Raw genomic sequence first — 27,000 nt, forward strand, 5'->3', positions numbered from 1 at the left:
TCTCTCACTGTGTTGATTTCAATGTAAGAGTGTTAGTTTATTTTGCATATTTTCTCTCCTTGTTGTCTTACAGAACTATATTTTGGGCAGCACACCTAAAGAAACTAGAGTGTTTATTCAGCAGAAACAAGCAGTGCATACATTGTACAAACTAGATAACCACTTGTATTGCAGAAGCATCTTTAAGGATCTTGAGATCTTACACTCACTTCTAAATATATTTCCTAATTAATATTTTCAGCTGCTGACAATTAAAAGCAATTTCAGCTGAACTGTTGTTTACACAGACACAGTGCATTTGGCATCAAATGCAAAACAGTGGAAATAGGAGTAGCACAAGGTAGTATTTTAGGTCTCATATTATTTCTTCTCTATTTAAATGATATATACACTCCAGAGAGTACCATCCCAATGGAAACATGCACATATTAGAATGATTCCAAAACCTGGAAAACTCCTAACTCATACAGATCTATCATATTACTTCCAATAATTGGCAAAACTTTTGAAGTAATAATTAACAACAGACTACAACAGTTTGCAGAAGACAACAGCATTGCCCCAATGAACAAGTTGGTTTCAGCAACACTCACAATACGGCTGGCCCTTTATTAAAACTAACTAGCAAAGTAGCAGAAGCCAGCAACTTAACAAAGACTGCTGCTCTCTTACAAACATAGAACACATCTTTGATAATGTGTGGCATGCAGGATTTCTTCACAAAATGCTAAAATGTAACTTCCCGCCTGAAAGAGTAAATTAATAGCTAATACCAGAAGAAATAGAAAAATACAAGTATGAGTTTGGGATCAAAAATCATCTTACTTCACATCCAAAGCAAGAGTCCCTCAGGGTGCTGTTATCTCCCCATTGTTATATACGATATATACAGCTGACATACCAAGACCCAAGTGGTGGAATGAAAACATAGCTCTGTACGTCGATGACACCACTCATTGGTGTCCTGCACCCACTTACAATTGAATCAATGAACAAGCTAACAGCTATAACAACAAACTTGAAACCTAGCTAAGTAAATGGAAATTCTGACCTAATTCAACCAAAGTCAGCTTATCCTATTCAGACATAGCAATCTTACTAATCACCAGCAACACAAGACCCACAAGCTCAACATTTGACTTTTGGGACAAGAAATTACTCCACAACCAAATGTCAAATATCTTGGAATCTATCTAGGTGAACTCTTAAACTGATAGAAAAAACATGACTGAAAAGATTAAACAAACTGAAAGCTGACTTAATTTAGTATGTGTCAAGAAATACCAAACATGTGGAGTGGAGCAACCTGTGGCCCATCTTACATACAAAATATTTGCCTGACCCATTCTTGAATATGGACCTCAAACAAGGAACATGTAATCTAACCAAATAAAAGAAAATGTATTGCTGACTGTAGGATGCTTTGAATAGCTGGAGATCTACACTATGATTTTATGGCCAACTCCCTTCATGAAACACTTAAAACCAAGAACATGCTAGACAGAATAAAAGAACAAATCACCAGATTTGAGCTCAACAGACTACATAAAAATGGACTTACAAAATCACTCTTGCAGCACAATTTTCTGAAATTCAAATATGCACATCCTCCCTATATTAATCTCGAAGCAGTATCAAATTCACTCCAACAGAATCCTCTGAAAAATGAAGAAATCAATGAAACTGTCAACAGACCAAGAACACCTACAAGGATTTGAGATGATGTGCAGCCTGATATAGAAAGAACAACTCATTGTGAAAAATTACTTAAATGAACTCCTCTAGAAATATACAATATTTTCTACATTGACAGAATTAGATGGAAATTTTCTACATTAACAAAAATCCAAGATCACAATGTAACATTATCAAAACCACTGAGATAATATGAAGATGTGCAAAACAAACAACAGACAACTGATCCCAGCTGAGGTTTTTTCGACCATTAGGTTTTCCTCTCAGAAGTAAGGCAAATACCAGGATTTGGAACAAAGGAAGCTTAATGAACAACATCTTCCTCTCAATTACACATCTCTGTGGGGACCTCATCATTGGTAGTGAGATAATAAGAATCTTTGGTCACTGGTTGAGCTCCCACCATGGGATTGTCTTTTATACTTGGAGTACGTTGTGAATATTGTCTAGTGCACACATATTCAAGTTGTAATAAAGTGTTTTATACCAGTGTTCGTAGTTACAGTACCTGAAATAGCACAGCACTCCTTACACAGTGAACAAGAAAAACTAATACACAAAGGCATGTGAGCAATACTGGTGTTAAATTTTACAACATACTGCCAGTCTACGTCAAAAAGGTGTGTAAGACAAAAATGAATTTAAAGCAGGATTTAAAAAATTTCTGTTTGAATAATGTTTTTACTCAGTAAGTAATTATGTTGGCCAATAATACTTTCCTGCTAATGTTAACATTAAGTTAAAACTGAAACTACTCTCTTTTGCCACTTACAGTTTTCATTATATTTACATGTCTAATGGGACTTCATCATTGTGAGGATTTCATCACTGACAACACAAAATATTTCATAAATAAAACTCTCTGGCAGTGATATGAGTTTAGCGTTCCCACAGGGATGAATATCTTTGGCAGTCTAGCCAACCTCAGTTCACTATGAACAATTGTTTTATGTGCACATGATCTTTCTGCACATTTCCTCATTAGTAATAGAATTGTTAACTTCACTCACTGGCTTTCAGCTTCATTCTGCAAGCCACCCACACCACAATTTCTACTATGCTGATCCTGCAATGAACAACAGCATCTACTGTGACATAACAAGTATACTTTGTTTTACAATGTTAGCTACGAGAATGGATCCATTTAACGGTTGTTATCTTTTTGAACAATTTGGACAGAATCAAGACTTTAAAACTGACTTGCATAATATCTTCCATCCTGATCAGTCTATGATTTTTGTGAAACACAAAAGTGCCATTCTACCATACCTTACCATCAACAGCAACAATAGTGAACATTTTCTTGAACAATGTGTAACACATTTTGACTTTCTAAGTCATCAGTCAAACCTTGCCTCACATCAACAAGACAGTATTCATGCAACAAATGCATGTCTCCAAGACAACACATCTATATTGGGAACAATCCAGATTAATCTGTTTATAATCCAATGTGGGACCTATGTGGCTGGACCATGTAAGAAGACACTCTGTTTTCTGCCCACACTGGGCACGGTCCATAGGGTCCTGTCCATCAATAACCATGAACTGAGCGTTCCACTACATCCTCAACAGAACTTCAGTTGAGAATATATACAACCAGGTTCTCAACCTAAACTACTGACCTTTCAATCGGAACACCCACCCACATGGTTCATGATCATCAAATTCATACTATAGAATTTTGGAATTGTCGGCAATACCTACAAGTTCATAGCCCTACTAAGCAACATGGAGGATTCTGTCCACATAATTACTGACATCATCCAAGTACCCCCGGCCAAAGACAAACACGACACTGCGAAGTCAACACTGCTCCACCAAGACACCAGAGTAACAGCTACAATAAGTAATTTATGAGGAAAGATGGGCAGCAGGACACCTTAATAGCTGTGGAGACATCTCCATGAATTGATCAACCCTACTCATTCCAGATACCGTGCTGTGGATGCTCTGGTTTATTAAATTACCACCTCAGATGTAGCTGGCAATGATTCCACACAAATACAATTATGAGTAAAAACAAAATATTTCTGGCTGACAGACTTTCACAGTCCCACAGCAATGACAATTTGGATAACACATTAAACAATGAACACTGCCCGTAGATTCCTGGTATGGCACACTGGTTGCAGGCATGAGCAGATGTTGAGACCCAAGCTATTACATACACTCATGCAAGTGACATCATGAGTGATCATCCCAGGAGTGGTGATCTTCAGCTGGCCACAACTGCTACCTGCTTGACTAACAATAACAATCCTCACAGTTGCATGTTGCCATGGCTGTGGCTGTGTTGGTTTCCCTCACACTTCGGTGACTGCACATGCAACTGCACCACACCATACAGCCACACAAATGCAAAACACAGTCAACAACAGGTGCATCAGAACACAGCACACAACAAAATCTCTTACAGCTCAAGAAAATGGGCAAAACTAGTTTTCCCCCATCTACAAATTATGGTGGCAGGCTGTGTGTGCTAGACAACAAATCAATACTTCCTTATAGAGACAGAATCTGAAATGATCACCATTCCCTTAAAACCGCTACAAATGGAACGTACAATGCCTGTCATCCAACTGCATGCTGCAAACGACACTTGTATCAGCATCTCTGGAACTGTCATGTGCACTGTAGACCACAGTTTGTACAAGAAATTTACATGGCTGCTTGTGGTCACAGTGTCTCAAGTTGTCGCAGATACAGGCAATATAGAAAACAGATAATGTTGTGAGGAAGGCAAATGAAAGATGGCATTTTCATTGGCAGAACATTTAAAGATGCAACAAATCCACTAAATAGACTGCCTACTCTAAGCTTGTCTGTCACCTGCTAGAGTACCGCTGTGTGGTTTGGGATCCTTAAAAGACAGAATTGAAGGTGGACATCAAAAAAGTTCAAAGAAGGGCAGCTCTTTTCATACTACCATGGATATGATACATAATCTCAGAAGGAAATCATTAAAAGAAAGGATTTTACAATGTGCCAAGATATTTTCACAAAATTTCAATCTCCAGCTTTCTCCTCCAAAAGTGAAAATATTTTGTTGATGCACACAAACATATGGAGAAAGGATCATCATAATGAAATAAGGCAAATCACAGCTCACAGGGGAAGTTTTAAGTGTTTCTTTCTTCCATGCATTTTTCAAGAGTGGAACGGCAGAGATATTGTGTGAAAGAGGTTCCTGGTACTTAAATGTGAATTTCAGAGTGGTCATGTAGATGTACATGTAAATGGATGCAGATTTTCACCACCTCTCCCCTGACCTAATACTAGAGATCCCCAGGTGAACTAGCAGAGGAGATTCTGTGCCAAGTACCACTGGTAGTCTGCCAGCACATTCAGATGCAACTTTTGAGGAGACTATTTCGGTACAATCCCCTTCAAACACTACGTATGTTATCCGCACATACCTGCTTAATGACTGTCGGGATCTAGAGTCTGAACTACAAGTGACAAAGAGGAGTTATAAAGAAGAAAAAAGGAGTCATGCAGGCTACACAACAAGCATTTTGAATTAAAAGCCCAGGCATTTTCATTATGGAGGGAACTGGATGTTATGCAAGCTTATCTATGACACAACATTGCCATCTGCAAATTTTTTGTGCAAAAGAGACAGCACCAACCTTTATGTCAATGAACTGCACACATGGACAGTCAGTGCATACTGCATCTCACACCTCATCAAAAATACAAGTCATTATGTTAAACTGCTCTACAGTGTGCATGCATCCACCACATGTGTTCCCTGTGTTTCCCACATGAGATGTGCAACATATGAAGAGAGAGGTGTCACTCATAAGACAGTGCATAAAATTAACACCATGCTGGGAGCACTAGTCTACCATAAAGCATGCAGGCTGGCTCCAACCAGATTATGAGTAGCTAAAGTTGTTTCCAGTGAGTTGTTGCAGGCATGCATAGTCGAGCCATTAGACAGTCCATGGGCTTCACATGTACATTTAGTTCCTAAGAAAGAAAAAGCATATAGACTTTTGTGATTACCAAGCCCTGAATGTCCACATGGTACCTGATTGTTACCTCATACCAAATACCCATGACTCTAAATCACGCTTGAGCAGTAACTTACTTCTCTGTTCAGTATGCTAGACTGTAAAATGCACACCTGCACATTCCTGTGGCTATTGATGACATATCCAAAACTGCTATAATAGCACCATTCAGACTCTATGAACTCTGGTTCCAGTCTTTTGATGAAAAAAAAAAAAAATTCAGCCCAAAAGTGGCAATGCTTCATAGATAAAATTTTTCTTAAATTTTCATTCTGTTTCTCATACTTGGATGATGTTTTAGTTTTTCAGTGTCTCTGGAAGAGCACAAGGAACTTCTTTGACTTACTTTTGAGACATATAAACATTTCAGAGTAGTGTTGAATGAAGACAAATGCCAGCTGTGACAAATGGAAGTAATATTTCTAGAACACTCCTTCAGTTGGGCTGGGGTTCGACCCGTGATCCAAAGCACAGATCTTAGCCATCAACTCCCATGGCCAAGGAACTATTAGGAGTTATGGCAATTTCCCAGCACGATCAGTTTCTACAGAAGTAACACACCATATGTGGTAGCCATGCAGGCACCATTGATGGATGTGTTGGCTAGAAAAAACACATGTGAGAACAGGCTCTAACTACAACAAAATTAAGCTCAGCTTACTACAAGCAACAACATTAACCCATTCTGTCACAGCAGCTCCTTGTCTGTTACCTGTGACTCAAGTGAAACTGCAATCAGCAAAGTTCTTTTGCAACAACAATTACATAGATTCTTCCAGAAACTAACCAAGAATAATCACAAGTGTTTGGCATGTGATTGGGAGCTGCTAGCTGTGTACGAAGCAGTGCATCACTTCAAAAAAGACATAGAGGGTAGGCTACTAACAATGTATATGGATAACCAACCACCAGCTGATTCCATATGCAGTCTTGGAAAACACTGTCCTCCACATCGATTCTGCAACCTCAGTTGTGTTATACCTCAAGGACACAGACACTGACATGGCAGATTACCTATCCCAAGTCAATGCACTGTTGGTTAACATCAACTATGACAATCTCACCAAATCTGTGAACAAGATACTAGAACTGGATGGAAACTAGAACGGCACACCACATCCATGCAAGTTTGGTGTGACATATTGCAAAACAGGCTTCACCACTAATTCTGCTAAGTATGAGGAATCCTATGTTTAATAGCTTACACCAAATTTCACACCTGGGAGTATGTCATAACACTAAGTTTGTCATGGATAGATTTATCTGGACTGATGTGAAGCAAGACTGCAGAGTGCGGACTCAAACCTGCATAGCTTGGCAGAGCTGCAATACCAGTCAACACACACATTCAAAGCATGGTCAGTATGAAATACTGGCTGAAAGGCTGGTTAAAACATGTCTGACCCAATCTGATCAGCTCACTACCAGTCAGCACATTACCAGTATATTCTTCCTGAACTCAGTCACATCACTGGCAGGGTTGAGGTGACATTCTTGCCAGACATAATGGCAGAAACAATATCGAAGGCATTCATACAATTGTGAATATCAAGTTTTAGCTGCCCAGCACCCATGACTACTTGGGAAGCCGGTCATTGTGTCAATGCATTGCTTCAAACTTTCCTGAAGTTTGCAGGGTAGAGACAGAAGACAACACACGTGTTCCAACGAGGTATAGTAAAACATAAAACATTCAGAATACTGAGAGTGGTTTGAAGATGAACCTTGACATGCAACAATTCAAGCTAGAAGGAATAAACATAAGAATGGCAGACATTTTTCACATTGTTAAAGGAAAGCATGAGGAAAGGCAAGAGGAGCATAGTTTTATTTCCAGACACTCTACAAGCTACTCTAGGATGTTGAATCACAGGCAGTAACATCAAAGCTGTAATCTGATGGTGTTCTTATCATTACAGCTTCTAAGAAATAACTGCCTCCAGTGAACTCAGAAGGGAGGGATGACATCGCATCACCTCATGCCATTATTGCCACAAGTGACTCTTCTTCTACTGCCACAACCCGAGAACTGTGACACCAACCAGCAATCTCACTACGAGTGTATCCGATGACCTCACCCGTACCTTAGCTAGTATATTCTGGACTGCAGGAGAGTTGGAGAGGGGGAGGGCGGGCAAGAGGAAGGGATGGCACCACCACTGCGCTTCTACACTGAGAAATGATGCAGTCATGTTCTGCCTCGCAGCGGCGCATGGCATGGCATGGCATGGCATGGCATGGCTAGTCATACCCAGCTGTGCGAAGAACACGTGAATGACTGGGACCTTCATTGGCTTCATCTTGCCAGAACTCAGCACTGAAAGGAGGAGGTCTTTGTGGGGACCTCACCATTGATCACGTGAAATAATATACATAAAAAAACTCTTTCAAAGCTCACAACCACAGGTGAAACCACAGGTGGCCAAAGACACTGTTAGCTAGGGCACAACCACCTATGCCGAGCTAACAGACACTCACAAGTGACAACATCGGCGAGCCCCTGCATATCAGCAACATTGATTGGACATGCCAGCTGCTATCCAAGCCAACCAACACACTACTGCAGGGAAGCCAATAAGATTGCACACTGATGCATAAACAAATTGCCAATATATGACATATCAGACACTAAACAATGATGAACCCAACTATTATAGGTGTGCTGATGCTGACCGAGAAGCCAACATCAGTACCCAGCTGCAGCCACCAAGTAACACCGCTCCACAATATCAAAGGTATCCACCTGCATGATACCCACTACTAACAAAGCTTACCCTTGCATGACCTGTTGCAAGCAGCAAGAAAACTACTACTGCTCTTACAACCCAAGCCAACTATTTCCAGAGGTTTCTTTCCCATGGCTGTTGCCTTTGCACTTTTTTTTTCTCTGCTCTTCAAGCTGCTACTAAGCAGAACCAGACATATGCAAACATCGAAGTACAAACATACTGTGAGACCTCACTTAGTGAAAACGAACCAATATGCAGAGATGGCAGTACCCCTTTTGTGTTGGCCATCATGCTAGATGTTAGTGTGGACATGGAGGGGCTCCACCCTTTTTTAAAAAAGAAAAATTCACTGTGATATGGGTTTAGCCTCCTATAGGGAGAAATATCATTAGCACTCTTGCCATCCTCAGTTCACTGCGAACAACTGTTTTGTATGAATCTGATCTTTCTGTCCATTCTATTACTAGTAATAAAATTTTAGTTAATTTCACACACTGGCTTCCGATTTCATTCCAGAGGCCACCTGCTGAGAATTCCTACACATATATGTACATAAATTTGTGCTACTATCTTTTGTATGTTTCATTTCCTAGGAATGACTTCACATAAAATTTACCTGTACATTTTTATAATATCCATTGTTGTTGTTGTGGTCTTCAGTCCTGAGAGTGGTTTGATGCAGCTCTCCATGCTACTCTATCCTGCGCAAGCTTTTTCATCTCCCAGTACCTACTGCAACCTACATCCTTCTGAATCTGCTTAGTGTATTCATCTCTTGGTCTCCCTCTACGATTTTTACCCTCCACGCTGCCCTCCAATACTAAATTGGTGATCCCTTGATGCCTCAGAACATGTCCTACCAACCGATCCCTTCTTCTGGTCAAGTTGTGCCAAAAAACTTCTCTTCTCCCCAATCCTATTCAATACTTCCTCATTAGTTACGTGATCTACCCATCTAATCTTCAGCATTCTTCTGTAGCACCACATTTCGAAAGCTTCTATTCTCTTCTTGTCCAAACTATTTATTGTCCATGTTTCACTTCCATACATGGCTACACTCCATACGAATACTTTCAGAAATGACTTCCTGACACTTAAATCAATACTGGATGTTAACAAATTTCTCTTCTTCAGAAATGCTTTCCTTGCCATTGCCAGCCTACCCCTCTCTACTTCGACCATCATCAGTTATTTTGCTCCCCAAATAGCAAAACTCCTTTACTACTTTAAGTGCCTCATTTCCTAATCTAATTCCTTCAGCATCACCCGACTTAATGAGACTACATTCCATTATCCTTGTTTTGCTTTTGTTGATGTTCATCTTATATCCTCCTTTCAAGACACTGTCCATTCCATTCAACTGCTCTTCCAAGTCCTTTGCTGTCTCTGACAGAATTACAATGTCATCGGCGAACCTCAAAGTTTTTATTTCTTCTCCATGAATTTTAATACCTACTCCGAATTTTTCTTTTGTTTCCTTTACTGCTTGCTCAATATACAGATTGAACAACATCGGGGAGAGGCTACAACCCTGTCTTACTCCCTTCCCAACCACTGCTTCCCTTTCATGTCCCTCGACTCTTATAACTGCCATCTGGTTTCTGTACAAATTGTAAATAGCCTTTCGCACCCTGTATTTTACCCCTGCCACCTTTAGAATTTGAAAGAGAGTATTCCAGTCAACATTGTCAAAAGCTTTCTCTAAGTCTACAAATGCTAGAAACGTAGGTTTGCCTTTCCTTAATCTTTCTTCTAAGATAAGTCGTAAGGTCAGTATTGCCTCACGTGTTCCAGTGTTTCTACGGAATCCAAACTGATCTTCCCCGAGGTTGGCTTCTACTAGTTTTTCCATTCGTCTGTAAAGAATTCGTGTTAGTATTTTGCAGCTGTGACTTATTAATCTGATAGTTCGGTAATTTTCACATCTGTCAACACCTGCTTTCTTTGGGATTGGAATTACTATATTCTTCTTGAAGTCTGAGGGTATTTCGCCTGTTTCATACATCTTGCTCACCAGATGGTAGAGTTTTGTCAGGACTGGCTCTCCCACGGCCGTCAGTAGTTCCAATGGAACATTGTCTACTCCGGGGGCCTTGTTTCGACTCAGGTCTTTCAGTGCTCTGTCAAACTCTTCACGCAGTATCAAATCTCCCATTTCATCTTCATCTACATCCTCTTCCATTTCCATAATATTGTCCTCAAGTACATTGCCCTTGTATAGACCCTCTATATACTCCTTCCACCTTTCTGCTTTCCCTTCTTTGCTTAGAACTGGGTTTCCATCTAAGCTCTTGATATTCATACAAGTCGTTCTCTTATCTCCAAAGGTATCTTTAATTTTCCTGTAGGCGGTATCTATCTTACCCCTAGTGAGATAGGCCTCTACATCCTTACATTTGTCCTCTAGCCATCCCTGCTTAGCCATTTTGCACTTCCTGTCGATCTCATTTTTGAGACGTTTGTATTCCTTTTTGCCTGTTTCACTTACTGCATTTTTATATTTTCTCCTTTCATCAATTAAATTCAATATTTCTTCTGTTACCCAAGGATTTCTACTAGCCCTCGTCTTTTTACCTACTTGATCCTCTGCTGCCTTCACTACTTCATCCCTCAAAGCTACCCATTCTTCTTCTACTGTATTTATTTCCCCCATTCCTGTCAATTGCTCCCTTATGCTCTCCCTGAATCTCTGTACAACCTCTGGTTCTTTTAGTTTATCCAGGTCCCATCTCCTTAAATTCCCACCTTTTTGCAGTTTCTTCAGTTTTAATCTACAGGTCATAACCAATAGATTGTGGTCAGAGTCCACATCTGCCCCTGGAAATGTCTTACAATTTAAAACCTGGTTCCTAAATCTCTGTCTTACCATTATATAATCTATCTGATACCTTTTAGTATCTCCAGGGTTCTTCCATGTATACAACCTTCTTTCATGATTCTTAAACCAAGTGTTAGTTATGATTATGTTGTGCTCTGTGCAAAATTCTACCAGGCGGCTTCCTCTTTCATTTCTGTCCCCCAATCCATATTCACCTACTATGTTTCCTTCTCTCCCTCTTCCTACAATATTTATTGTTTACAGATAAAGAAATAAAATGCCAGGCACAAAAATAATTTTTATGTAAACTTTGACTTCTCATTTAGAGTTCAGAGTAAAGTTATTTTCTCTGGTGATAAGATTTCTAACAAGCTCATGCCTCACATAAGATGATAAATTGTGAAGCTCTACCAATTCAACAAAAATTAAAACATACATCATTAACCACTCATCCTGGGTATCTAGATTCAGGGAATAGAAAGTCCGTTGGCTACATGTTAAGTTTCAATGTTTGTTAAAGCTGTGCGGCAAGTAATAATATAGTGAACTAGGACCCTGTGTGTGTGTGTGTGTGTGTGTGTGTGTGTGTGTGTGTGTGTGTGTGTGTGTGTGTGTATAAACTGTAATCTAGTAAATATTAAGCTACTAATAGCAATTAAATAGCAGCTATATAGTATACCTGCTTTATCAGAGTAGCAGTTTTCTTTCTAATGTACTCAATTAAATTCTGCTGGCATAAGTGTGAATAGCAGTAAGCAATATTGTGACAGTTCATTGTCTTTCGTGAAGACATACCTTGATGCATACAACATCCCTGAAAGTTCTCATTCTTGATGGGTTCAACAGAACATGATGAATGAATGAATGAATGAATGACCATATCTCATCTTAGAGTTCCTTCTTCTTCCAGTGGTGTATGAAATGTGGGAAGAATGACTGTTTAAATGCCTCTTTGTGTGCTGCAATTAGCCTGCTCTCCTCCTTGTGATCCCTACGGGAGCAGTAGGTGGAAGCAAAAGTATATTTATAGATACCTCATTTAATACCGGTTCTTTGAACTTTGTAAGTAGGTTCTCACAGAGTAATTTGCATATATCTCAAAGTGTCTTTTAATTCAGGTTTCTCAGTACTCCTGTGACAGTCTCCCATGAATCAAACAAATCTGTGATCATCCATGCTGTCCTGGTTTGAATACAGTCAATATCTCTTGTTAATTCTGTTTGCCATGGGTGCTATTGTAATCCTCACTTTAGAGCCAATGACATTTACTGAACACAAATAAACTTTCTGTGATAACAGATTATTATTATCTACTAATGCATGAAACCAAACAATAATAGTTGTTGATGGAGATCGATACAAGCAGTAATTCCTGATTGAAACTAATAAGCCATAGTTCCTTAGTGAAATTGGTGTAAGTTAAAGCATTACTTAAATATTATGAAAAGTACAGATCTAGGTTGCTACTCACCATATAGAGGAGAAGTTGAGTCACAGACAGCACACCAAACAGACTGCTATACATTTGAGTTTTTGGCCAAAAGGTCTTCTTATAAAGTAGAAAACACACACATATTCATACTAGCGCAAGTCACACATACTTGACTGTTACCACTGTCTCTGGCTATTGAGACCAGAGACAGAGAGAGAGAGAGAGAGAGAGAGAGAGAGAGAGAGAGAGAGAGAGAATGTGTTTTCTACTTTAAAACAAGGCCTTTTGGTTAACAGCTCAAATGTATAGCAGTCTTTTCATTGTGCCTGTCTGTGACTCATTGTCTCCTTTATATGGTGAGTAGCAATCTATCATTTTCAGAATATTGTCATTATTCTATCCTGGATTTTACATATTTCAAGCATTGCTACTTTGTTATGTACATGTACTGAAATTATGATACTATGCAGAGTTCTACTAATCCTTGCAGTGGTAGAAGCCACATGCTCACAAGCTGAAGCACTATGCATCTCTCACTTGGTCCAGCTGACAGCAGCAGCAGCTATAGTTCACCTGTAGAGGCAATGTCGGATCGGATGATAACTAAGAGTGAGTCAGCTGCTATGTGGCCTCATACAGGGAGTGGCAGAAATACCTGACAGTTTTCGTTCGTGCACAGTATGGCAGTCGTGTGGAATGGGGTGGTGAGGAATGTGGCGTTCTCAAGGTTACTCAAGGCAATTTCAGTTGCCATGGGGCAGTGGCCCAGTAAACATCATGCATTCATCTATGGGACATATTTTAAAAGAGTTAATTCTGTTGTTGTCACACAACATCAGTTTCACACACATTTTCATGTGAGTAGTAGGGGTCAAATTTCATCCCATAACACAATTAAGTTGTGGGTCAAGAACTTCGGATCAACTCGTTCAACATTAAAACAAAAGCCTAACGGACATCCAAAGTCAGTCAGAACACCGGACTATGCTAAGCGTGTAAGACAAGCCATGCTTATTATCCCACATTGACCTGTGGACTAGAGAAAATACATTTCCACTGGTATAAAACTGCAATTGTTCAAAAGCTTGAGCTCCATGACTATAACATCAGAAATTTTCAGAACGAATGAATGATCTGAGAGACGATGACAAAATTCTTGTAATGAGTGATGAAGCTCATTTCCATCTTGATGGATATGTTAACAAACAACATTTTTGCTCCAGGTCAGACACAAACCCACAAGAGTTACACAAATGCCACCTGCCAAAGTCACAGTGTGGTATGAGATTACTAAGAAAGGTGTTATTGGCCCATACTTTTTTGAGGAAGGAGGGAGAGCAGTTACAGTAAACCAAGAATGTTACCTAAGAATGTTGGATGCTTTCTTAATTTCTGAATTGAAAAGAAAATGTCTTGGCATGAAAAAGATTTTGTTCCAAAAGGACAGAGCAACTGTCCACACAGCAAATGGTGTAATGGGTTATTTGAGGAAGAAATTTTATGGCCATGTCATCTCTCACAATGTTGACATTGCTTGGCCTGATCTTTCTCCCAACCTCTTTGTTTGTGCCAGAATGAGATTTTCACTCTGCAGCGGAGTGTGTACTTATATGAAACTTCCTGGCAGATTAAAACTGAGTGCCGGACCGAGACTCAAACTCAGGACCTTTGCCCTTCGGCAAGCAAGCGCTCTACTGACTAAGCTACCCAAGTATGACTCACAACCCGCGTTCACAGTTTCAATTCTGCCAGTACCTCATCTACCTTCCAAACTTCACAGAAGCTCTCCTGTGAACCTTGCAGACCCAGCACTCCTGGAAGAAAGGATTCTGTGGAGACATGGCTTAGCCACAGCCTGGGGGATGTTTCCAGAATGAGATTTTTGCTCTGCAGTGGAGTGTGCGCTGATATGAAACTTCCTGGCAGATTAAAACTGTGTGCTGGACCGAGACTTGAACTCGGGACCTCTGCCTTTTGCAAGAAAGTACTCTACCAACTGAGCTACCCAAGCATGACTCACAACCCATCTTCACAGTTTCAATTCTGCCAGTACCTCATCTCTACTTACTGCAAAGTTTGAAAGGTAGGAGATGAGGTACTGGCAGAATTGAAGCTGTGAAGATGGGTTGTGAGTCGTGGTTGGGTAGATCAGTTGGTAGATATGATATGAAACTTGCTTGGCTGCGAAAGGCAAAGGTCCCGAGTTCAAGTCTTGGTCCAGCGCACAGCTTTAATCTGTCAGGAAGTTTCATATAAACCTACACACTATCAGATTTGAAAGAAGCTATATGACAAATGACTATACCTATATCAAATGAGATGTTGAGTAAAGTGATTGACAGCTTTGCTGCAAGACTTGAGGAATGTATGATGAGGAATGACCACCACTTAAATGCTGTTATCTTTAAATAATGTAGCCTTTATATTTTTTCTGTAAAAGGTTACATTTATGTTTCTGCAGTGTTTATATTAATTGCCATTTTTTGCAATTTGTAATAAATAATAAACATGCAAAAGTGTTTATAAACATTGGAGTTATTTTTATTTGAAAACTGTTAGAAATTTCTGTCACTCCCAGTATTTGTCTGCTACAGAAGTTGAAGTGACCAGCCTGTGAATTAGCCATTTCCTCACTAGAGGCTAGTTATGGAAGATGTAAGGCAAACTGATATATTCGTATGTTTGATTTGCACCTCCAGCTGCTAAAGGTCTCACAAATGTGAACAATAGTCTAAGACGAGACTTAAAAATGTTTTGTAAGCAGCTTCCTTTGCAAAATGATTGCATTTTTCCAGTATGCTACCAATGGGCAGAAGTCTGTCACCTGCTTTACTTATGACTAAGTATATGTGATAATTCCTAGCTATGCTAATTGTTATACCCAGTTATTTGTATGAGTTGACTGTTTCTAATTTACCTCACTTATATTGTAATCATTTTGAAATGCTTTTCTGTACATAAAAACAAGTTTACAATCCTTGTATCACTTTGAAATCTTATCAATATCAGACTGTTTTTTTTTTTTTTTTTTTTTTTTTTGTGCAGCTATTTTCAGATAGTACTTTGTTATAGATAAGTCCAACATCTACAAAAAAATCTGATGTTACTATTAATATTGTATAGCAAGTCACTAATATACAAAACAAATGTCGAGAATCTTAATAATTTCCCAGAAGCACACAAGTGTCTCCTACTTTTCCCTATGACTCTCAACCCGAGATAATATGCTGCTACCTCCCTACCAACTGTGCAGATGGGAGGTATCCTCACAACACATTCTCTGCTCCTGAAATTGCCTTGGCCATAACCTACAATAACCTATTGTTCCCATAACCTAAATCCAACTGTTTCTGCCCCCTCTGTCCACTCACATCCTCACAATTCACCACCTCCCCTCAACCTCACTGCGTGCTGCTCTTTGCCAGTGCATTCACCTGTCTTTTCCCCTTATCTGCTCCTCTCTTTTCCACTCCCCATTTTCCCCCTCGTCTCCCTCCCCCACAGCCTCTGACACTGTGACTCTCAACCCTGTCCTGCTGCCTCTAGCCACTACATGCTCTGTCAGGCAGTGCTGATTCCTCTTTCCTCATCTACACATTGCCATCCCTCCCCCTTCTCTACCCCACTCTTCTTCAGATTGCTGTAGTCTGTGTGGAGTTGCTAGAGTCAGTGGTCATGCACGTGTGAAGTGTGCTCATTTGTGTGAATGTGTGTGTGTATCTCTTTTTTGAACAAGGCTTTGGCTGAAAGCTTATATGTAACAGCTGTTTCATCGCACCTGTCTGCAACTCAATTTGTCACCTTTATGGTGAGTAGCAATCTATCCTTTTCATAATATTGTTGATATTCCAACATGGACTATGCATTGTTTGATTTTTTCCTTTGTCAAAAGTGCTTGTGTCAGTGCAATTCATCATTTACAGCCCATATCATTGCTAGAATGATTCTCCATTTGTCTTTGCTGTGGTTATATACAGGGTTTACATAAAGTCTGGGAACACTTTCAGTTATTTATTGCACAAGAACCAAACATTGTACAGAGATCATACATATGTCATTTTGAAGAGAAACTCTGAAAGTTTTTTTTCATGTATACCGTCACAGAATAGTTTGGTAATTCACTGATAGTCAGCACTAGTCGAAAAAATGGCGGGTTCAGGTGCAGAGCTAGCTTTCTGTGTGTTGGAGTTTGACAAAAATCCTTTGTAACGAATTTGTTGTGCCAGTGGTAAATGGTCTTCCTTGTTTGTGACTTCTTCCTGTAATACATTCTAAACATCTGTTAAACAGCTGTAGCACACTTGTTTTTGTCAAATTCAAACACACAGAAAGCTCGCTCTGCACCTGAACTCACCATGTTTGTGACTAGTGCTGACTATTGTCAAATTATAAAACTACGCTGTGGCGGTATACATGAAAGAAAACTTTCAGGGTTTCTCTTCAAAATAACATGTGTATGATATCTGTACAATGTTTGGTTCTTGTGCAATAAATAATTGAACATGTTCCTGGACTTTATGTCCACCCTGTACTTTCCTTATGGCAAGAGCCTGCAATGCCACCTGATGGCATTCAATCTTAGAATGGGCAGTGGGCACAATGTTGTGGCTCATGAGTGTATTTTCCATCTTGTATGGCCTCTCAACCTATTTCTTCTACAAAGCTATCAGAGAAAGCATTTAGTATTATTTCACAGGAGTCTTGTCACATCTACCACTTACCAAACTGTGATTGTCCTTATTGATTTTTGGGTGATTAAAGTTTATACCAATTATGACAGTACAACTGAGGAATATATGTGTTAGTGAGTGGAAGATTTCACTGATATCTTCAGTCACATTAGAGGGTGAGTCTGGTAATATGTAGAAGAACCCAGTTATAAGTTTATGTTCACCCTTAATATTGACTCTTGCTCAAACAGGCTCAGATACAGCTCTGGTTTTAATCGCAGTGGGTCTCAGTTTCTTGTCTACAGTGACAAATACACTGCCTCCATTTCCCATTAGCCGACCTGCTTGACCTTCACTTAGATTTACCCCAACAATGTCACATTAGCAATTTTAGGTTTTAGCGAGCTTTCTATATCTAGTATTAGAAGAGTCGTCTAAGGTAAAAATTCTTGTGTTCACTCTACACACAGTTAACCTTGTGAGCAGCAGCCTCTAATGTCTAGTCCACCACTACAGTCCTCAACCTTATGGTGTAAGTCCAGGAAGTCATAGCATAGCTTGTCACACAACCTTCATGGTCTTTTTGGGAATAATGCTGAGAGTTTTATTGAAACTTGTCATGGGAAATTTGGTTGTGGACTATGTTTGGAAGGTTGTACCAGTCTGTGAAGGTGTTAATTAGGGCAATCACCCAAATATCTACACTGGTGTTCTGTTACTTCATAACTTCTTGAATAATTCCATAGCACCTGCATGTTTGGAGACAATAAAACATTCTTTTCATGTGCTAAGACAAATTTGGCTCACAAACTGTATAATAGCAACCATGGTGAAGCCACTGCCCCTGACATTAAAGTAGTTTTGAACTGATTAACTACAGACACCCAACCACATTCGGTCCTTTCTGTGCATAACTCACTCCTTCCACTGATATACCGAAGTCTGAACTTGTCTTTGTCTTTCCTTAGCAATGACGCACATCCCTGCAATGTCAATTTCCGGCACACAGTTAAAACTTAACAGAGTATCAACTTGCTCTTGTATCACTCCCAGGGTAAAGAAATGTTACATTGTTACATTTTTGTTTTGGTCATTTACTTTCAACCTACCATCACCCAGTAAATATCAAAATTACTTCATAGGTTCTACTTTCCAATTATATTATCCAGACAATATTTTCTGTTTTGAACATTCCTATGGTATAGTTAGTTTCATTCCAGTAATTTTATTTTACAGCAGAGCTTGATATTTAAAATTTAATAGTGCCATGTTAACTAAAAATATTAACTCCCTTAATAATTTCATGTAAAGTGCTTAGTTTCTTAGTTTCATGTGTATTAAGTTTCTGGATAGTTTTATACTAATGTCCATATCATTCTCAATAAATGTCAGTAAAAGGTAAAGATTATTATCTATTACTTACAAGAACTCTTACCATAAAAATTAACATTACTTATAGGCCCAGAATATTACTCACTTCCTCTCATTCTCACTGCTACATGCATCTTACTGCCATGCTTCCTTTTCCTTTTATGCTTCTCAGGCCTCACTGTCACTGGCACTAGTCTAGCAACAGCCTGCATTACTGATGGACGACACTTGAGTTTCAGTATCAGACTTTCCAATGTTCTGTTTACTTACTTGTAGCCTTAATTTTCGTCATACCACCCTTACATTCATAACCAAACATTTTGTAACTTTAACAGTGTGTGTGTGTGTGTGTGTGCGTGTGTGTGTGTGTGTGTGTGTGTGTGTGTGTGTGTGTGTGTGTGTGTGAATATACACTATGTGATAAAAAGTATCTGAATATCTGGCTAAAATGACTTACAAGTTCATGACGCCCTCCATCGGTAATGCTGGAATTCAGTGTGGTGTTGGTTCACCCTTAGCCTTGATGACAGCTTCCACTCTCGCAGGCATACATTCAGTCAGGTGCTGGATTCCATCTTGGGAAATGGTAGCCCATTCTTCATGGATGCTGCACTGAGGAGAGGTATCAATGTCAGTTGGTGAGGCCTGGCATGAAGACGGCGTTCCAAACATCCCAGTCAGGTCAGGACTCTGTGCAGGCCAGTCCATTACATGGATGTTATTGTCATGTAACCATTCTGTTACAGGCCGTACATTATGAAGAGGTGCTCGATCATGTTGAAAGATGCAGTCACCATCCCCGAACTGCTCTTCAACAGTGAGAAGCAAGAAGATGCTTAAAATATCAATGTAGACCTGTGCTGCAATAGTGCCACACAAAACAACAACAGGTGCAAGCCCCCTCCATGAAAAACACGACCACACCATAACTCCACAGCCTCTGAATTTTACAGTTGGCTCTACACACATTGGCAGATGAGTTGACTGGGCATTCACCATACCCACACCCTGCCACTGGGTCACCACATTGTGTACTGTGATTCGTCACACCGCACAATGTTTTTCCACAGTTCGAACATCCAATGTTTATGCTCCTTACACCAAGCAATGCATCATTTGGCATTTACTGGCATGATGTGTAGCTTATGAGCAGCCGTTCAATCATGAAATCCAAGTTTTCTCACCTCCCACCTAACTGTCATAATACTTGCAGTGAATCCTGATGCAGTTGGAATTCCTGTGTGATGGTCTGGATAAATGTCTGTCTATTACACATTACAACCCTCTTCAACTGCCGGCAGTCTCTGTCAGTCAACAGACAAGGTCAGCCTGTACGCTTTTGTGCTGTACATGTCCCTTCACGTTTCCACTTCACTATCACATTGGAAACAGAGGATCTAGGGATGTTTAGGAGTGTGGAAATCTCGCATACAGATGTATGACACAAGAAACACCCAATCACCTGACCACGTTCAAAGTCCATGAGTTCCACGGAGCACCCCATTCTGCTCTCTCACAATGTCTAATGACTACTGAGGTCGCTGATATGGAGTACCTGGCAGTAGATGGCAGCACAATGCACCTAACATGAAAAACATATGTTTTTGGGGGTGTCTGGATACTTTTGATAACGTAGTTTATCTCATCTGGTGCCACATATCTGGTGATAATGTTAGTAAATACACTCCTGGAAATTGAAATAAGAACACCGTGAATTCATTGTCCCAGGAAGGGGAAACTTTATTGACACATTCCTGGGGTCAGATACATCACATGATCACACTGACAGAACCACAGGCACATAGACACAGGCAACAGAGCATGCACAATGTCGGCACTAGTACAGTGTATATCCACCTTTCGCAGCAATGCAGGCTGCTATTCTCCCATGGAGACGATCGTAGAGATGCTGGAAGTAGTCCTGTGGAACGGCTTGCCATGCCATTTCCACCTGGCGCGTCAGTTGGACCAGCGTTCGTGCTGGACGTGCAGACTGCTTGAGACGACCCTTCATCCAGTCCCAAACATGCTCAAAGAGGGACAGATCCTGAGATCTTGCTGGCCAGGGTAGTTGACTTACACCTTCTAGAGCACGTTGGGTGGCACGGGATACATGCGCACGTGCATTGTCCTGTTGGAACAGCAAGTTCCCTTGCCGGTCTAGGAATGGTAGAACAATGGGTTCGATGACGGTTTGGATGTACCGTGCACTATTCAGTGTCCCCTCGACGATCACCAGTGGTGTACGGCCAGTGTAGGAGATCGCTCCCCACACCATGATGCCGGGTGTTGGCCCTGTGTGCCTTGGTCGTATGCAGTCCTGATTGTGGCGCTCACCTGCACGGCGCCAAACACGCATACGACCATCATTGGCACCAAGGCAGAAGCGACTCTCATCGCTGAAGACGACACGTCTCCATTCGTCCCTCCATTCACGCCTGTCGCGACACCACTGGAGGCGGGCTGCACGATGTTGGGGCGTGAGCGGAAGACGGCCTAACGGTGTGCGGGACTGTAGCCCAGCTTCATGGAGACGGTTGCGAATGGTCCTCGCCGATACCCCAGGAGCAACAGTGTCCCTAATTTGCTGGGAAGTGGCGGTGCGGTCCCCTACGGCACTGCGTAGGATCCTACGGTCTTGGCGTGCATCCGTGCGTCGCTGCGGTCCGGTCCCAGGTCGACGGGCACGTGCACCTTCCGCCGACCACTGTCGACAACATCGATGTACTGTGGAGACCTCACGCCCTACGTGTTGAGCAATTCGGCGGTACGTCCACCCGGCCTCCCGCATGCCCACTATACGCCCTCGCTCAAAGTCCGTCAACTGCACATACGGTTCACGTCCACGCTGTCGCGGCATGCTACCAGTGTTAAAGACTGCGATGGAGCTCCGTATGCCACGGCAAACTGGCTGACACTGGCGGCGGCGGTGCACAAATGCTGCGCAGCTAGCGCCATTCGACGGCCAACACCGCGGTTCCTGGTGTGTCCGCTGTGCCGTGCGTGTGATCATTGCTTGTACAGCCCTCTCGCAGTGTCCGGAGCAAGTATGGTGGGTCTGACACACCGGTGTCAATGTGTTCTTTTTTCCATTTCCAGGAGTGTAGTTATTATGCACATACTATGTTTTATCTCACTATCACTACTTTCAGTAGAAGAAAAATGCCTTTTATTTGCCCTGTATTTAGATAAGTTACTGAACATGGATGAAAAACTGTTAATAACATCCAGTTTAAAATGAAATTCCAATGTTCCAAATATATACTACTTACTGAGAACCACTGTGATTCAAGAACTCTCTGACAAGAAGCTTAATCTTTGTAATATTTCTTCCAACCTGAAGAATAGAATTATTTTCTTCTGTTTGCTCATAATCAAATTTGTATACCTCTTTTGGGCCAACATGCTTCTTGCCAATTATGCCTGCAACAGAAATATTTGAATATAAATATTTGAATGAATAGGACACTGTAAGAAATAGAATAAGTCCTAAGAAATAAGAGCAAATATTCCCCTCACATTGCAGAGGTGACAATAGTAATAATTGACAGTGAAGTGAATAATGAATCTTTTGAAATGTTTCACAGAGATAGAAGGTTCAAAATGGTAAGAATTTTTATTAGCAGTATACATACAACTAGCCTTGTCAACAAGTACAGTTAACAGTACAGCTTTGCATATGTACAGATGCTTAAATCTAATGGAACGTTAATTATATATATCAGGGCCAGCGCAAGGCACGTGCGAATCGTGCGGCCGCATGGGGTGGCACTTTCCGAGGGGCGGCAAATCTGCCGCCCCCCCCCCCCCCCCATTTTTTTAGGAAAAACTCAACATTCATACCCAAGAGGGGATTTGAAACCAAACCTCAGAGGGAGTGGCTTCGGGAACTGTGGCATGGCGCTTCGACTACCTGTCGGCCGCCCCTGTTGAACAACGGGTGGGAGGAGGACTAATTTCTTCCTCCTTGCCACTGTGGCAGGACCGTCGTGTTTATGCCGGAGGAACAGAGAGGGGTAAGCAGTCTGGCGTACACACCAGCATTCTTACGAGTGGAGTGCTGCCAGCCTGTTACGTGCTGTGCGTTTACTCACAACTAATTTTGCAGAAGACTTAATCTAATTTGGAATGTTCAATACTGCAGTTACATGTTAAGCCTGAAGCAATTTTGCTAAGCCCTTCAGTGGTAGTTTCCGAGTGTTTTACTCTTCCCACATTATGGAAAAAAATGGTTGAACATTATTACAGTCAAACATATCCAACACCTACAATGGCTAGAAGTATTCTGAATGGGTAAATACACTGCGACTAATTACAAGGGATAAAGACATTGTTAATAAGTCTGGCATAAGTTGGGTTTCAACGTATTTTTGAAAATTGTTGCTATGTGTTTCTGAGTGATAGTGGGATGTTTTGGTTTTTGAGCCATGAAACACCTGTCTCTGCCTGCATGAACAACAATTAAACTCTGACCGGCACTTTTGTTTGACAATACTACTCGCACACTATCACTTTGCCAATTTTATTTACTGTATAAAGCATGTGACTCCATGTTTCAGCTTAGTAAACTACTGGTCACTTTGGTTCTGATGAAAACCTGAGAAAGTATGGTCTTTTAGCAACAATGCCCTCTCATCCGCTCAAAACAAAACCTTAATTTTGACACCTTCTAAAACAAAAATCCATAGACAGAACATTGCTTCTAAGGATTTCCTTGCTAGCTTTGAAACTCATTTCTGTTTGACAAAAGTTGTGCAGTTTTCGCAAAATTCATATTTCTTTCTATTGTTTATAATGCCATAGAAATTGCTGCCAGATAATACATTTATCCATATCATCAGTCACTAGTTTAACCGTAGCCTCGCTGTACCTTGTCACATGACCTAGGTCCTGGCACTGCCACATCACCACTTCGCCTTTCTAGGCAATAGCTATTGTTGCGTTCTCTACAACGAAAAATACGGAATTCATTTTGGTAGTTGGCCGAGGGAGTCGAGATTGGTCAAAAGCACTTTCAATGCGTTTCATAAGAATAGAAGAATTGGTGCGTCAGAATTTCTTGCAACTTGGGATGTAAGTGCTTTTCATATAACTGTTACAACCACGGTTGGGCTTGTTATGACTTCTGCAGTACTTGTTAGCAGCAGACACAGTGGCTGTGCCAAAGACTGAGACGGTGTGGAGTTTTACAATTATTCTTTGAACTTTCTTTACAATTTCTCCCTCGTCGTTGCTGCCCAGCCCTGCGGATCCCTCCGCCTGGCTGCTGCTGTGTAGATTCTCCAACAATGCGTGCAACGCGCACCACTGATGGCACTCAGAGCCTCAGGCCACCAGTGCTTCGCTGAAGCCAGAATGCCCTGTGATTGAGATGAACTCATCGCTGCTCGGCATCCCACTACGGCATGCCACAGAGCCACATCGCCGTGAGGTCAGCTGCCGACACCTGCTGCACCGGCGGCTGGGAAGCCGTCAGTTGCGATGTCCGCGAGGTCACATCATGGATGGACCACAAGCCGTGGGTCAGGTTGCCATGAAGTCCGGGCGTCAGTCCTCGATGGCGCCTGTGATCAAGACCATGCTGCAGCCAGTCCTGCTGGAAGTTCTCGCTATAGTTAGTCAGCCATAGTGCCGACCGAACTCAGGCTGACCCCCAGAACTGAAGTTGACATCTGGTAGCGAACGGACGACTCCTTCAAACTGGAACAGACTTCTGGAATCATCACCTACGAAGATTGAACATTCGGACATAGACCACGTCCATCCTCAGATCTGAACTGCTTCCTAATGGCTTCTGTCTGTTGCTGCCTGCGCTCCACTATTTATATCCGGCAGGAGGACATTTTTTACCCATGATGGTAGCTTTTTGTTATTACTCCCGCAGTATATTGCAGCATAACTTAGCGTGCTGGCCTCACTTCTCCTTACTCAGCACTCTCCAGGCTTCGCTCGGTGCTCGGTCTGTGGGCGTCCTTGCGTCAGCCGGTTGATAGACTGCTGCTGTCAGCAAAACTATCTGTGCTTGCCTATTTCGCAATACCTTGGTTGCCGGCATACCTCTGTTTTACCATTCTCCACTGCGTAAAGCAACGCTTACTACATATGGCCACAACATAACGTACAATTAGTACTGCACATGCATGTTACTCATAAGTTAGAATTTTTCTCCTTCAAGATCGCAGAGTAGAAAAATTTATTTTTCTTATGATCTGTTACTTCAAAAATTGGCAATTTGGCAAATAAGCACGCATCAACCCAATAGATAGAATGAAAATAATGCGAAGAAAAGTGAAGTGATTACCTCTTATTCCATAATCAGACACGAAAGAAGTGACACATGAAAATTACAACAGATGTCGAGTGTCAGTTTTTTGAAATGAACAACTGCAGTGCAGTGAGTTAATATATTTCGACTAGCATTAGTACCCATCGATGCCCGGATGTGTATTTATGTTACTCCATCTTCTTATTCTTCCTCTCTCCATTGTCCTCTGCCCCACTCTTTGACAGTTTCACCTGCATCTGTAGTGAAATTCGGCCTGAAATTCAATTTCACGTGGCTCAGTTCTTATGACTTCATCCCCTGAACAGTGTATCCTACAGTAATATAATTTTCCATTTATGTGCAGTGGAATATCAGGAAATTGTGTGTGAAGTGTGTTGCAAATAAAGTTAGTACACTGACATCAACAGTTAGTTTCACGTAATCGTTCTTTACAGGCTGGATTGAAACATGTCCGACAGTAGAAAAAGACTGTCTGGCAGTGAATATAGGAAAAGACAGGTTCTGAAGGAAGATGAGGATACGAAGCAAAAGGATGCACTACAAGAATATTTCAAGCCAAAGAGAGAATGACCTAGCAGCAGTGAGGGTGGAAAAATAGATCCTGAAAGTACAGAAACTAGTGGAGCTACTGCAGCTACATCTTTACCTTCAGGACATGAAAAGAAAATTGATGAACACAGTATTGCGACCACTGCATACAGTAGCAATGCTGATGGTGGGCCATCTGCAACATGTTCAACAGACCTCATCTGGACTGAAACTCTGAGATTGAAACATCAGGCAGAACTGAAATTAGGTGACCAGATTCGGAAAATACCGGAGGATCATCAGCCGAGGTACTCACCACCGGAGAAGGGATTGAAGGCGAGCCTAAACTGGAAGACACAATTGACTCAGATCCCGGAAGATGGCTGGAAATTATTATAGACTGCATTCGAACGACTTTGGTCATGCGAGGTCCTCCCGAGCGCATTAAGGAAGCTGAACAATGTCCTATAAACATGGACAACCAGCGTTTCAGCCCTGTGCACTACAGCTAGTCTTTGAAGAATTTAGAAGAAGCAGATAGACATTGGTTGGTGTACTCAAAGAGCAAGGATGCTGTGTTCTGCTTTTGTTGCAAACTTTTTTCGTCGTCTACAGTAAAAATTGCAAAGAACGGTATAAGCGACTGGCGGCACCTTGCTTCGTATCTCGAAAGTCACGGGAAGTCTACCAAGCATTTGAATTCACATAAAAAGTGGATCATGTTTTCTGAGGGACTGAAAAAGTCACGAACTGTTGACGCCCATCATCAAAGGCTTCTGAATACTGAAAGCGAACATTGGAAAAATGTTCTTGAGCACTTAACAGTAATAATTCATTTCCTGGGTTGGCAATGTCTGCCTTTGAGAGGAAGTACAGATACACTCTTTCAGCCTGACAACAGAAACTTCTTGAAACTCGTTGAATTATTCAGAAAGTTAAACACTGTGATGATGGAGCACCTGCACAGAACAAAGCAAGGTGAGAACAAGGGTCATCATTATCTTGGCAAAGAAACATAGAATTAAATAATTCATCTTATTGTATCATCTATAACCAACAACATTCTATTAATGATGAAACCTGCAAAGTATTACATATAATTCCTGACTGCACACCAGATATTTCAAAAGTTGAGCAGATGACAGTTGTGGTACGTTTCGTCCAGGAGACAAGACTCGATGGGGTATACGATGTCTGAATTTGGGAGCATTTCCTGGGATTTCTTCCAGTGCCCAATTCTTCAAGCTCCACTTTGATACTGGTCGTACTCAAGTTCGTGGAAGATAAAAAAATTCTATTGTGTAATATGAGAGGGCAAGCATACGACAATGGGGCAAACATGAAAGAAAAGTAGTCTGGTCTCCAGAAAAGAATTTCAGATATGAAAAAGCGAGCATTTTATGTACCATGTAGCAGTCACTCATTGAATCTTGTTGTAAACGATGCCACTAT

At 41.1% G+C, this 27,000-nt stretch overlaps 1 protein-coding gene across 1 annotated transcript in view; it reads right to left on the reverse strand.

Moving 5' to 3' along the window:
• Positions 1-27,000, reverse strand: part of LOC124776208 (N-sulphoglucosamine sulphohydrolase) — a 119,184-nt gene that overhangs the window by 69,220 nt on the left and 22,964 nt on the right. Inside the window, exon 4 of the mRNA XM_047251054.1 lies at positions 22,007-22,157. Coding sequence (XP_047107010.1) covers positions 22,007-22,157 — 151 coding nt within the window. The remainder of the gene's footprint in view (positions 1-22,006; positions 22,158-27,000) is intronic.

This window comes from Schistocerca piceifrons, chromosome 2 (assembly GCF_021461385.2).
Source record: "Schistocerca piceifrons isolate TAMUIC-IGC-003096 chromosome 2, iqSchPice1.1, whole genome shotgun sequence".
Classification (NCBI taxonomy): Eukaryota; Metazoa; Arthropoda; class Insecta; order Orthoptera; family Acrididae; genus Schistocerca; species Schistocerca piceifrons.